This window comes from Pungitius pungitius, chromosome 15 (assembly GCF_949316345.1).
Source record: "Pungitius pungitius chromosome 15, fPunPun2.1, whole genome shotgun sequence".
NCBI classification, from domain to species: domain Eukaryota; kingdom Metazoa; phylum Chordata; class Actinopteri; order Perciformes; family Gasterosteidae; genus Pungitius; species Pungitius pungitius.
In genome coordinates this window covers 6,525,474-6,540,223 of record NC_084914.1, presented here as the reverse complement: position 1 = coordinate 6,540,223, position 14,750 = coordinate 6,525,474, and the positions used below count along the sequence as shown (strand labels likewise).

The window sequence follows — 14,750 nt, the reverse complement described above, 5'->3', positions numbered from 1 at the left end:
AATCACAGGCTGTGCCACTGTAGCCTCCCGTTGGAGAAACACAATCCACACACCAGAAGTCAAATTTCACCAAGCGGGGGAGAGTGGAAGGGTGAACTACCCGAGTGTTAGTAGACTTCCACGCAGTGCAGAACGCGTCTCGTTAATGTTAATTTTATGGTGAATAAAAGAAAAGAAAAGGGAGGTTAATTGGACTTCAGGACTTGTTGGCTCCTTTCTTTCCGGCGTCTTTATTTTTTTTTCTTCTTCTTCTTCTTCCACGCGCGGTGTTCAGCGCGCGCCTTGAGAGCATCAACATGACTTTGACGCGTCTGAGAAACTGAACCACCATGGTGACATCACTCCCCTGTGACATGTCCACGGTGGTGAAACCGGCCAAATACGCAACTCTTCACTGTGGAATAACCACCGGAGCCCAGGTGTCCTCGGGGAGAGCCGATGTGGCCGTTTGGGGGAGCGCAAATCTCAGCTGAGATTTGACCAGGCGCAGGAGTCCGGGGGATGCGAGAGAAGCCTTAGAGACACAATTCCCGGCTACTTCCCCCCCCCCTCTCTCTATTGAACCCGGGCCGACCGGAGCCATGGCCTCTGAGGTGGTGTGCGGGCTGGTCTTCAGGCTGCTGCTGCCGATGTGTCTCGCAGCCGGTGAGTGTTTTTGTTTGTTCGCATTCTTGCTTATTACGCTTCTTAAAAGGTTTTTTTTTTTTTTTTTACGGCGGTGTGAAATAGGAGGTACAGCAGTACAAACTCCAAGTGATGTACACGAATAGCGATTGACCCAGTGATGCCAAAGGTCACATTTCATTAATCTATTGCATTAATCTTAAAACTGAGCACAAAGTATCACACGTGGCTGTTATTTATGAATAAAAGACCAGAGCCGTGGTGTACCTGCTGTCTAGCCTATTTTAGAAATGTAATGTTTATAACAGCAGTCATATCAAGTGCATATTTCTTCTAATTTTTTAAATAAAAAAAAGAACCTAAATAAACTGATACTAGTTTCTTTTACTCAGAGTACAAACAGAGATTTCTAGGCTGCGTATGTGGATCAAACTGTTGAAATTGCAGTTAAACTGTTGTTTTGATGGATTATAAACGAACGTATGTCGTTTCAAGTGTGGTTCCTGTTTTTCTTTTTTTTATTAATCATCAGTCTTGTTATTGATTGTTTTTCTGCTGAAAGGACATTCACTAGATGCCTATATAGTGTTGATGGTGTTAATTAACATTTTGATTGCCTTGACGGTGTAAGAGCTACATGTTTCATGTAGATTTATCAGATGACCCACTGCCAAATGTGTCCGCTTTATTTTAGGGGGGATTTTTACAGCTCTAAACAGGCTGGGAAAAAAGTGTCTGATATTACCAGTGCTGTTAAGCGCTGATTTAGAGTTTGTTGGCATGGAGCTCGAGGCCTGATCACACCTCGCTGACTATTAAATTCGCTTTACTTTGTGTTTTAATCTGTAATTCTGTGGTTGGCCACAAGTGAAAAAAAGATGAGTGTCTGACCACCACTGAGTTTCCACTGTGGTGTCTTTGTAAGACGTATTGGGGCTGAGGTACTTTTACAGCTAACAGCATGCTTTCTATAGAGAAGACCCACTCAGTAGCACCATAATGCCTCACCTGACAGGCCGACGGCTCCTTTTATTTCCAAAAGCAATTGTGAGGCCACGCATCGTCTCCATTAATACGTGGAAAGTCGTTTTAACAGTATGAATTAATAATACGGTTGGGAGGTAGGAAAGAATTGCCTTTCCCTTTTATCGTAAACATACCTTTTAATATTTTATGCTTTTCTCAAAGTGCAAATGAGCACTTGTCATTTGCTGCAGCTTTGCACTGTAACTGACAGGATGAAGGAAATGTGGAAAGAAGGTAAAATGTACAGGAACAGACTAGACTGCGTTTTTTTTCTTCCATCAGCACCGCCTGATCGGCCGCTTACTCTCCTTCATTGATTTGTTTGACAGCTAAAGATCTCCTCTTAATTTAAACTCAATGGATTCCGATGTTCGTCAATAACCGTCATCCCATCAGTTTTTTTTTTTTTCTGTATTTGTAACACTTGTTGCGGGAAGATTATTTGATGTTTCATTTCTTTTCTGCCGCTCGCTTAGATCCATGTGTGCAGATCTCTGGCTTTGGTGCAAAGTATTTCTTGGCCTCTGGGAACACGGAGCAGCAGCAGCAGCAGAACAGATGTCATCTGACTCCACACAGTTCCTTCTTACCGTTACTGTACATACATTCGGTGGAATATGCAACGCACGTACACATGCACACCGTCTCTTACCTGGTCCTGTAGTGAAAGACTTCTCTGCTCACATAACAAAGTCTGTGCTTCCTGTTGGCCATCTGACAGCACCTCTATTGAAAAGCAGAGGACTGCTAGGCCCATGTGTACACAGTCTCCTCTACCACCTCCCACCCCCACCCCCCCACCCGCCTCCCCTAACACACACACACACACACACACACATTTGCACACAGCTACATTTTAGCTGATCAAACAGGACGCTGTTTACGTGTGTACCGGCGGAGTTTGGAGCGTGAACACGATTATGTGAGGGCGCTCTAACAAGTGTCTGACCTCTGATATGGAACTTCTTCTTCTGTGGATGTGCTGCTCAGTCGGGGCAGGTCGCAGGATGCTTTAAGTTCAAGTTATTGTTAGAAAGTGTTACAGCTGCTCTTGTGCTCTGTCTGTCTTTATATTTACCAATATAAGCACAAAGGTAAATACTACATGTTTTGTTGATTAGTCAAAGACCCCGAAAATATATTTTTAAGCCAAAAAAGAGGCCCAAAACACTACAGTCATCAAATGTGAATCCATTTTTTCCTTAGACCAAACCATAATTGATTGCGATAATCCATACTGTAAACAAATGTCGGTTGCAGCACTGAATTAAATTAGCTTCTCTAAGAAGACGTATCAAGTCACGTCAAAGGCTTATATTTTCACGCAATAATTAGTCTTTGCTCCTGGATGTGGTTGCCTTATTTTACATCATCCGATGAAGATAATAAAGCTCTGCAGAGTGGTGCGAATGCAAGTCGAGGTGGTGTGTTCTTCATTTCTTCAGAGGGGTATAAATTCCTCTGTTATCGGCCAGTACTTTGTCCGGCCAGGCACCGCACCAACTTATCTTCTATCATGACTTTTATGTTTTTTGGGCTCAAACTCTCAAGTCAGCTGCTTTTGATTTTGCATTTAAGACTCTCTTCTGTTCAGCCTTTTGTGTATCAGGTATAATAACTTTTCCTGGGAGAGACCAAAGCCTGATTCAGACGTAAATTGGGGGGGGGGGGGGGGTTTGAAGTAATCTGATGTCTGAAAACAATGGTGGTTTATTTTCACTCCCTGCGTAAAAAAGAAATCCTCAAATGTTGAGTCATCAGCAGGGAGTAGAGCCGTGTAGATAAAGATCGATGACCTGAGACAAAATTACTTACTATAGATTTAAACTGATAAATAATGTGAGCTACAGGCTCCGGACTACCAGCGCTGGCAGGTTTAGGGCTTATTTCATGCTACATTAAATGAAGATAAATGTGGGTGTTGGAAGAAATTGTGCTGTTAGGCCAAAAAATGTAAGATCATGACTCAACTTGTTGAATTGTTGGGAAAGGAAACAATAATGTTGTTATGTTGGTGGTTGGACTGTCTGGCAAATTGTGCATGCTTAAAAATCCCATTATCTAAACATATGCGTGGTTTTCACAAAGTGTCAGAATAACATTTCCCTCTCTGCGTATCCGAGCACAGAGAAAACCGGGAGGTTCACTTACTGTCGAGCTCCAGCGAGGGAAAAGTCAGAGCCAAGTCAAATGTCAATGAATAGTTCCATTGAGTGTACAAAGATAAATAAAAGCACCATTTTCAGCAGTGAAATGTCATTTTTCAGCGGTTCAAGACCCGTAGCAACCCAGACGAGCAGATCTCTGTGACTTCGGCGGTAACTCATGCAGCCGACCTGCTTGTAAACCCTGGGCTTGTTGATATAACTGCTGAGAAAAATTTAGGAGTGTGTCCACATTTTGCACCACGTTACTGTGTACTTCCAATTTGTTCCCTTTCCTCCTGACCCCAAAATGTTCGCCTGGAAGGCGATCATCACAAATTTAGTGCATGCTTCAGGGAAACCTGGAAAAACGGCGAGTTGCAACCGTTACGTGAAATACGTGGGCTGATTTTTCAGCCGAGGCTGTAAAAAAAAGAACTCTGTTTCTTGCAGACTTCCGAGGGGAAATGGGTAAAGGAGTTGGCTACACTCGTGCATCACTTTGGACCCGTGATGTGATGGGTTTAACTGGGAAAAGGCACCGAGCAGATGCTCAATCTGACTAAGAAATGAGGCGCGTTACTGATCGATCCATCAATTATTGTTTTTTAGAAGTCATGTTTGTACTTAAGCATTTTAACTTTCATCATGAGACGAGAAGACTTTGCGTGTGCGTGTGCATGTGTGCATGTGTGCGTGTGCGTGCTGGTGTGTTCATTCTGTGAAAGGTGAGTGTGTGGAGTTACATAATTTAGTGTGTTATGTATAGTGACGCTTCCTAGATGCTGAAAGTGGGCATTGCATTCAAGCAAAGGGTGCAATTAATAATTGCCTTTTGAAATAAATCACAGGGAAAAATGTACCATTTTATTGGGTATCAAATCTCATTTGAGGCTTCAATCAAAAAGACAAAAACTAATCTTATTTTCAGACCCGGGTGGTGACATCTGGCACTCTTCGTGCTCCACGCGGCGTTGTTCAATTTAATGCTTCGGCAAACAAAACTTGTTTCCCTGTTTTCAAAACCATCTCAACTTTTAAGGAAATCCTGTGTGTGTGTGTGTGTGTTTGCTATCGTAGAGTTTACTCCTAAAATAACGATCCAGTTTTAACAGTGATCACGGCGCATGAAATACTATGAGGCTCAAACCGTAAAACACGTGATCCGGAGATTCGCTTTGTGGGCCACTAAAACCGCAGGGAGACGCCGAGCTCACCGCAGGCCGCTCCGTGTCTCTCTCAACGCCCGAGGACTCTCTGCCGGCGATTCTACTTCCAAACCAACACTAAAGCCCGGCCTCTTTTTGTGATGGAGGCCAGGTGAAAAGATAATGAGGTTTGCAATTGTTAAGATTGGTTAAAAGGAATGTTCAGGCTTTTTATGACCAATTAGCAGCTCTTCTACATCAGGAACACCTTAATGAGTTTCACCACCGTGTTTCCCCTCAAATCAGCTGATGCCAACGACGACTCCTGATCCGGCTTCTGCGCCATGAGGGTGAATGTGGTGGTCAATGTGGTGGTGAATTTGCTGTTCAATCTGCACTTGTGTCCCTTGTGTTTCCGCAGCTTGCCTGTTCAGGTACAACGCCCTCTCCTTCGTCTACCTCATCTATCTCCTGCTCATCCCGCTGTTCGCGGAGCCCACAAGCACGACAATGCAAGGTAAGACACTAAGCCCCTGTAACGCTCATTCATCCCTCACACGTTCAGACGGCCTCGGCTGTGTCTATCGCCTGGGCAATCTGGACCGGGTTCCCAAAAAAGGCAGCCTGTGTGAGCGGCGATGTTGTTCCCCCCCCGTAATGTAAACCAGCCCCTTCCTCCCCGGGGGACTTGAATTTCCTTGAGATGAGGATGGATTTGGCACATAGTTCAGCCCTGTGAAAGGTAATATCGGTTTGTGCGGGCACGAGTCCATCTGTTATAATAAAAATGATCCACGGGCCAAGCACATCGGACACAGAAAGACGCGATTCATCTGGAACCAGATGTAACCTCCACCTGATAAAAATGAGCATGTGAGGCTTACGTTTGCTTTATTTGCTCAGAGAATGTCCATAAAGATAATAAAAACTGTCAAAAGAAGACACCAAAACGAGCCCGTTAAAATGTCCTCGGGAGGAAAATGAAGAGCATTGAGATGAGGGCGTTTTGATAACAGCCAAAAGTTCCTCCCAAGGCTCCATGAATTCCTTTCGACTGCTTCCATTTTGTAACGACATGAACGGCGTGCAAGTGCTATTATTTAATTCAGCTGAGGCAAAGTTTATTAATTTGGCTCTTTGGTATTTTGGTTTAGAAAATAGTTCCCTCCGCGGTCGAGGGAGGTGACGAGGTCTCCTTTCGGGGGGGGGGGGGGGGGGGGGAGGGGATGAAACGTGTGTTTGCGGTCGCCGACTTCAGGAGCGCCTTTTTATGCACTCACCTCGCCGCAAAACACTTCGCTTAATATGGGTTATCTGCATGAGACCACATGCAGTGTTTAATAATACATAAACCCGTGTTGGTGGAGGAAACGGCCCGAGAGTCGTCTCCAGCTGAAATAACAATCAGGAAGTGAAGGAGTGAGGAAGCAGCGGAGAAGGTGGACCACTTACACACTTACACTTTCATCAATAGTTAAAGAGAGAAGTCTTCCAGTGATGCTGCTGCTCACGAAAAGACACTTTGACGCCAATCAGGCGTGACAAATCAAACCGGAATCTTTTTTTAAAAAGATTAGCTTCCCTAATCATTTGGTTATAAGAACCATTATATTGCAGATCAAGTTAATTGAGCCCATAATTGGATGTCAAAGTAATTTAGAGAAGATATCCCACTCATTCTGCCATTGGAAGGCAGTGTTTGATTTCACTGTTTTAACACTACAGCTGCCATATTGTGACAAATAGTTTTTCATATTTACTAGCTCAGCACAAAAGAGTCTGCGGCAGGCGGACGTGGTTTTACACATTGATCCACTGCAACAGCTGCCTGAACATCTTTGAGCCTCAGTCATCGGGGGGGAAAGGGCAGTAAGGAGATGAACATGATGTAGTAGCAACCGGTTTAGACCGCTTATAAAATGATTGAAAACTTTACGCATTTTAGGAACATTCTTGTCTAGTTATTGAAATAAATTTATTTCGTTTTGAAGCCATTTTTATAAATAAAAATATAAGCTTGTTGTGGTTAAAGATAATTGTGACACTATTTCCAACATTTAATTATCAAATATCCATTCATCCATTTGAGTAGTTCTAATGTAACTCTAATGATGACTTTAATCTTAATGAGATTGTCAGAAAACTGTTGCGTTCCTCCCCCCCACCCATTAAAATGACCTGAATACCATCCAGGATGCACACTGACAATGCAAAGTGATACACAAGTAAACACATTTCACCCTGCAGAATTCTTCTTTATTCAATGTTTTAAGAGGCAGTTAGACGGGGAATAGTAAATCGGTGCTTTATTTGGATGCTCTGTTTCTGTTTCATTTCGTCCGGTGAATCTTAAATCTGGAAAGTTAATTCAAACCAAATGTTTGACATGAATAATTCATCAGGTGTAATTTCCACAGCCGTGTGGTCTGCCCCGAAGATGTTCGAGTGCACGAGAGGAGACGAACAATCGCTGGTGTTGCTCTGTGATTTACTCTCTGATGTTGTGATCGCACTATTTGGCTCTGCACACCCTTAAAGGGATTCAATTATCAGTGGAGGTGAACAAAATCTAAACCGTGGCTCTCGTATGGGCCGCAAGCCTTTGAAGAGCCGTACGCCTCGTTGAACGTGACTTAGAATCTTTGTAAATAATTGATGTTATGGCTGATTGATCAGGTTTATGTTGTAGCTGGTAGACCTTTGAAGGAGGATGTCTGGTGTTAACAGATTTTTTTAGTTTGTCCTTTTTTTTAAATCCATCATTTATCATACTTTTGTGTCGGCAGTGGCGGAGGAAGTACTCTGATATAGTAAAAGCAACATTACACTGTTGACATACTGCATGACAAGTAAATGTTCCGCATTAAAAAAAACGTGATGGAACCAAAATATACTTGAAGTAATATTAATTACGCAGAACGGCCCATTAGAACTATTTATCATCACTGATTTAACATTTGATGTATTTATATATACACATTTTGCGGCAGGTAAAGTTGAAGACGCCACGATTCGGTTAAACTAGGTTCTTAATGTTGTCAAATGCCTCCTGTTCTCTGATTGATGAGGGAAAGAACATTAATTCTTAAAACCGAACAATGCCCACTGTTTTAGAAAACTTTAAACATACTCCTGGGATGATAATTTGTTTTCACTTCTTCATTTAATTTGCCTGCCATGGCCTGTTGTCACACACGTTTTGATAAGGTTCGCCCCCCCCCCCCCCACCCCCCCCCCCCCGATGGCCTGAGGCTCGGCAGCAATGCTCCACCTCAGCCAGGATATTGTACTCTAGTAAACAACATGTTCCCTGCAAGGATGCAGTAAATTTAATGAGACAGATGTTGCTCTGGGAAGAAGCAGCGAACAACACACTACAGGTATGTGGGACAATTTAAGGACTGATGATGGACTCCATAAGGGCCATTACTATCTACTAATCAAAGAATAGGCATTACATCAACGTTGTTCTTCCCTCCGGTAAACAGTTTTATACTCACTCACTCACTAACAGAAATCCCTACTGTACAGAAGGATCACCATAACAAGTCCTGAAATGATCCCAAATACCTGTAGGTGCGCTATGTGTTGGACAGCTGTGGCAGTCGGCTCTCATCCTTCCCTCCCGGCATCAGTAATGGCCACTGACAGCTGTGTGAAAGAGACACAACCAAAGAACACCAAATCCACGAAACCAAAGGATCAAATTATAGAAAGTTAGAGGTCTTGCGGTGCACCGGAAGGTTTATTTTAACTTTTCAACAGCCTGGTCCGTACTCTAGTGTTGCCAGCTCTTAAGCCCGGTATGTATTACGGTCCACAGAATCCCCTCTTGGTTGCTCTCAGACACCTGCAACCTTTTTTGACTCATTTATTAAGAACTGCTCCTGACTTCCCAGCTGATCACGTGAACATTTCCCCGCACGTCAAGTTTCTCGCTATTCGAAAGAAAAGCCCCCCAAAACCCCACAAAGAGACATTTTTCTGGGTTTCAATGCGTGGACGTCAGTAAGTCACATGTGGAACACGTTACACTAAGTGGCGTTGGTGGTGAACTCACTGTAGCTGCTTTCCTTCCCCAGGCCACACAGGACGCCTGCTGCAGTCCCTCTGCTTCACCAGCATGTCTTTCCTGCTGCTCCACATCATCTATCAGATTACCGTCAACAGCCTCCTGTCCGGGAACTCCATCGCATCTGACTTCAACTGTGAGTAAAAGTACGCCGCAGCCTTCATGGTCGAGGCCCTGGAGGCGCTGACGTGTGTTGTGTGGGCAGAAATTCAAAGCGACGTGCAGGTCAAGAATCCGCAGAATGGAGGCAGAATGGATTTGATTTATTTCAGCTGTTGCTTTGTGCAAACCTTCTGAAAGACGTACAAGAAGACGCTTTGTTTTTTGTTTCTTAGGGAAGTCAGCAGACCAATAAATCCTTCAGAATTGCTGTGAAACTCTCGCAAATAACACACTTTAACTGCAGTTCACATAGTTGTTGCCTTCCGTTTACTTTGTGGCATTAATAATTGTTGTGCCAGTCCGCCTTTTGATTATTATGTGCGGTTGGGTTGTTTTAAATAAAAACACAGTTCTATCTTCTCATGGTATCCACGTGGTCCAAAGCATGGCTTGGATAGTTGAGTATACACACATTTTCAGGTGGTCCGAACAACAATCGGACCATCTTTCCTCGACGGGTCACTCACACCGAAATCAAGTAAGACCAACACTGTGACATCTCTGCTTGTTGGGCCAAAAGTTCACGAGCGACTGTGTGCACATGTGTGTCCCATCCATCACGCTGACTGACTGGTGCTTGACCTCTGACCTGAGCTGATTGATGCAGTGTCACAGAGTTGTACCTCACCAGAGAGAGTTTCCACACAGAAGAAAGGGGAGAGATGCTCTATTTAGTGGACTAAATGTTCACTAAATCTCTTAAATCCACAACATGTTCTTATCCCATGAAATATTCTTCTTCAATCCATAACTTTGTTTAGCCTTTTCATAACAACGTTTTGAGTCATACACGGTTTGCGCTTCTGTTTGTCAGAATGACATCAGCTGCATTTTTATCAAAAATAATAGGAAGATAAGAAGGATTCTTGTATCTTCTGAGTTCTGCTCAGTGAAACGTGACACTGAATCTAGAATCTAGACTTCAATAATCTAAAAAAATCTGTTTTGACCGGTAAGGAACATTTCAGTCATCAATAAGATAATAATTTATAATTTATGAAAAGTACGTCTGTTACATGTTCTTCGCCAAGATTACTAAGCCATCAACATGCCAAGTATGCCTACATATTTGTTTTTAGAGATAAAAATCATACTCTCAAAGCAAATAATAATCTCTAAATAGCGTATTATTTGCCCATTGTTCCAAGTACCCGGGATTTTGTTTCAAAATAAAAATGATTTTTTCCAGCAATCTTTGTTCAGCACGTTGCTGACATCAGCCTTTGGGTGATTTGTCTACTTGAAGTTGGTGCCATCCTGTTCCTATTTTTGGGCCTCGATATGCAACAGGAAGCCACTTGATGCGCCTCCTATATTCTGAGATTTCTATATCTGGCACCTCCCCTCGACACCCTTTCCCCTTTTGGCAGCCAAGTATAAACAAGGAGTCCTCGTTGTGCGGTGAGGCGGTTATCCCTCCGTTCAGATAGCGTCACGTCATTTCCCTCATTCCCCCGCAGCCAAATACGCCATTAGAGCAGTAACCGAGTTTGGTTTGAATCTAAAAAGGCTAACACCCAAAGGTGTTGCATCATTCCAGTGACCAATCCCCAGATGAGCTTCCTTTAGAGTCATCTGTCTTTCCTCTGTTTGTAAATGCAGTTCCCACCACTTTGGATCAAAAGCATTTTTATTAAATGTCAAAGAGCACCAGATAGAGAATACCTTCCTGTGATTGTCTTAACTCACTGGCAGTCGTGTACCAAGATGCCAAGCCCGTCCATCTGGAGATTAAGAAGGTTAAAACGAAGCATGAAAAAGGTTTTGCAAGTTTGATTCGTATCGTATCTGATCGCGATGGATATTTCCTCATTGAGAATGAACTCGCCTGTTGATTGGCTGTTTAGTGACCAGTTCCTCTCGTCTATCCTTCATTATTAAGTCCCGCAGGCGGCATTGTTGACCTTTTTACCGCCCTCTGCAAACACGCATGTACCCACTATTCTCCAAATATGAGACATTTATGGGACAAGAAATGCTGTGCTCAGAGGTTAACGGCCCAGCGAGTACAAAGGCTGTTTAATGAGATACACATTAGGTCTGAGGGCAGGTTCTTTTGATACGCATGGGGGGGGAGCGGCCTCGCCTTCGATGGGCAAAAAGTCTCTTTCCTCTTTTCCAGAAGGCTGCACGCCGAGTTCACGCTGCATCACATGGTGTTCCTCTCCTCAGCCCACGGAATCCGTAGTATGGATCAGACTGGCCCTGACTTTACCTCGGGCCTTCCTCGTGCATGACACTGGTTCCCTCTTTTCCCCCGTGAGCTCAGCTTGTGCTTGCTGAAGCTGGGTGTTGCAGATATTTGGGCTTTGGACTCACTGGGTCGACAGTGTAAGCCAAAGAGCTTTTATTTGAAACTTTAAATGGGGCGTTAAGTCATGTGTCCATGGCCTTTTATAAAACTTTTGTGGGTGAGTATTGGGGATTAGAACAACATCAGTGAACCATATTTCCTGGACATAAGGCTCATTTGAAATGACACAAACAGTAAAGTAGCTACTTTTATAGACCAGAGACCCAACAACTGTAGTAGCTGGTAATAATAAAGTGGCATTTGAAGCGGGACCAATAGCCCTTTCCCCACTTGCCCCTATGCCCACTTACTCCTGGCTCCACACCCATCCTCGATCTCCTCCTTCATTATGGAGTCCTATACATCTGGTATGTTTTGGGACTGCATGTCCCATGGGAGCGACGCTATGGTTAATAGAAAACTGTTTACTACAGACTACCCAGACCAACACCCTACCGTGACCTCTTCATTTCAGTCCTGTTTGAGTCAAACCATCTGGTTCCTCCTCCACCCATCCTGAGAAAAACCCCACAGTCCTTGGTGTCTTTAACTCGCCAGTTAAATCTTTGACTTCCTTTACCAGCCACCAACCGTTTGTATTTATTTGGCTGATCTGGCATTGTTTACTGCCCGGGGTTTAATTTGGGTGAGAAGGATTAGTGCGACCCAAACGGCTAAATAATATTTAAAGATGCCAAGTCTGCTGTTATATAGGGGATGACTAACAAATTGATTACATGACATAATCATTTGATACAATGTTATTATTGATGATATCGGTCAATAAGTCTTTCAGCTGTGGCAACAGGATTGAGTAGGATTTTCTTCAAAAACATTATAATAGAATAATAACATATTTAAATGTATGCAATGTGTATGTATGTATGTGTCTTAACCATTAGGCCCAAAAATGACAATCTTCATAAAGTGAAGCATACAGATTTAATCTCATTTGTTTAATATGTAGCAATATAAGATGATTTCACATTTAGAGTAATTTAAAATATATGATTATAGCTAATTATGAAATGCAACCAATTATTAGTATGAAATATTGACTTCATTACTTAATATTAATAATTATTAATTAAAGAAAAGTGTTTTTGTTGCTGTATTAATGTGAAGTAACTTCCCAGGCCTGGGTAATATATCAAAATACATGTAAAATAAAAGCTTGTGTTCCATCACAGCGGCCTGTTTCATAACAGTTCAGCCGCAGGACGACTCTTAGCGTCGGATGTCAGAGGTTGTGTCAGAGGTTGGTTATGTGGACTCCTCCCAAAAACATACGGTTTCCCCAATATATTTATTTAGTTCCAAGAACCAACTGACCTCCGCCGTCTCCTGCTCTTCCCCCTGAGAACACAACACATGAGCGTGAGCTCGGGGAGTTATTTATTCACTGATGAGTAATAAAGAAACATTGAGGTTTGCACAGACAGTCCATTAACGTTTTATTCACCTGGAGTGGAATTCAGAGTTTCCTGTTTCTGACAAAGTGCCGAACCGCGTGAGTCATTTCTTTACAGCATACTTGCGGGTTACGTGTAGGTCCGTGCGTCATTTAGCAGAACACCCTTTCATTTTTTTTTTTCTGTTTATAGTCGTACGTATTGTCATCCGTGAATCACAAGTGACATTCATGCAACTGTTAAAGATGCATTCACCACTTCAGTTGAAAAATATTTGCTGTAGTCGTTATCCTGACGTAATGGTTGAGTTCTTTTTTTCTTTCTTATCACTTTAGAATTGAGCCATTTCACATTTTAGCTGAAGAACAGTTGCAGGAAAAACCTGTTTTAAGCGTAAGAGCTTCATGAAACTAGTTTACAGAGGTGACGTAGCCGATGAAGTCATTCTGATGCAGTGTTTTCTCTGGGTTAGAGTTACTGTCACTGAAGTGGGTTTTAACATCCTCACTCCGCCCCATAAACCAGAAACTACAGCAGTTCGGCTCCTGGTTAGTCGCCGAATACACTGTGAAAACGGCCGGATGTGTCGTTGAGTCGGGATCCTCGAGTCACACATGTGATGTTGTGTTTCCTCTGGCAGTAGAACAAAGGCCTGTCAAACTTCAGCAGTTCTTCTCATTGTGTCGCTTTTAATACCTGAAAATCTCCCGCTTGAGGGCTCGAGTGACGTGAAGCGCTTCAGCCACTCCGAGCTGTGGAAACAAAGCTCGCAAGAAATGTTTTTATTTTCTGCGTGAAAATGAAATATCAAGTGAAATGAAGAAAAAAATTCTGTCTCTTATAGATGATTTCAAGCAGGTGTTTTGTCACAGGGTAAAAACATGTTTTCTTTCATGAATATTATGGCAATTATATTTTTTTATAGTAATAGTGAATTGCAAACATCAGACTCCATTATCTATACTCACAGAATTTGAAATAAATCTTTTTCCTTGTTTTGAAGGGTTTTGTTTAAATGCTTGACTATTTTTTCAATGATTATAACAGAAAAGTCTATTTTAAAATTCATATTGTATGATATATATATATTGTTTTTGTCCAGGTTCCAACTGGGAGAAATCCATCAGACAAGTTGGCTTTGAGAGGTAAGATAACAATGAATTCAACACTTTTACATCTCCATTATCTCAAGTGAAATGTAGAAAACTTGATCTTATTCCCTTAAACAAAGATAGACAATCGGCCATCATAAGATATTCATGTATGAGCGTGAATGTTTCACACAATTGGGAAATATGCGGATGAAAGAGAGACAGCGATATAAACAGAACTTTATGTGGGATTCATAATCAACAACAGCCGATTTAAAAAAAATCCGACATGTGACTTTCCTCCGCTGTAAAAGGTCAATAATATTAAACACTACATTTTGCCTTTTTTTAACCGCACTGGTCCGCTAAACCCAGTTATCTGACCGTCCGTTGACAGACCTGCTTTTCAAAGCTTTTGCCGCTGTGTCCGTCTCCTCACGCCGCCGTGATCGCGTTAGATGCGGTTTCCTAAGTACGGGAATGCCCAAACTCGGCAACATCCTTTTTCCAGTACTCAACAGCCCTCGGTGGACAGAGCGCTGTAAGTGGCGGAAGTGGAGCATAAACATTTGATCCCGCCTGCATTTACCTGTTTGTGTTGGTCATCATGTACAGTATATACAACATTTACAGCTGCAGAGGCGGATGCTTTCTCGCTTTTACGGCCCATCTGGAGGAAAATGCAGAGTTGATGTCGGATTTATGGAATCAAGAGCAAATTCACAGCTGTTGTTGTGTCTTCTTACTCAGACGGATCCTTCAGTTTCCTCGAGCTTTT

The 14,750-nt window shown here is 42.7% G+C and overlaps 1 protein-coding gene across 1 annotated transcript in view; it reads left to right on the top strand.

Annotated features, from left to right (window-relative positions):
- The first annotated feature begins 580 nt into the window (after positions 1 to 580).
- Positions 581 to 14,750, top strand: part of LOC119209860 (piezo-type mechanosensitive ion channel component 2) — a 54,795-nt gene continuing 40,625 nt past the window's right edge. Inside the window, exons 1-4 of the mRNA XM_037459473.2 lie at positions 581 to 645; positions 5,364 to 5,459; positions 9,025 to 9,150; positions 13,984 to 14,026. Coding sequence (XP_037315370.2) covers positions 582 to 645; positions 5,364 to 5,459; positions 9,025 to 9,150; positions 13,984 to 14,026 — 329 coding nt within the window. The 5' untranslated portion in view covers position 581. The remainder of the gene's footprint in view (positions 646 to 5,363; positions 5,460 to 9,024; positions 9,151 to 13,983; positions 14,027 to 14,750) is intronic.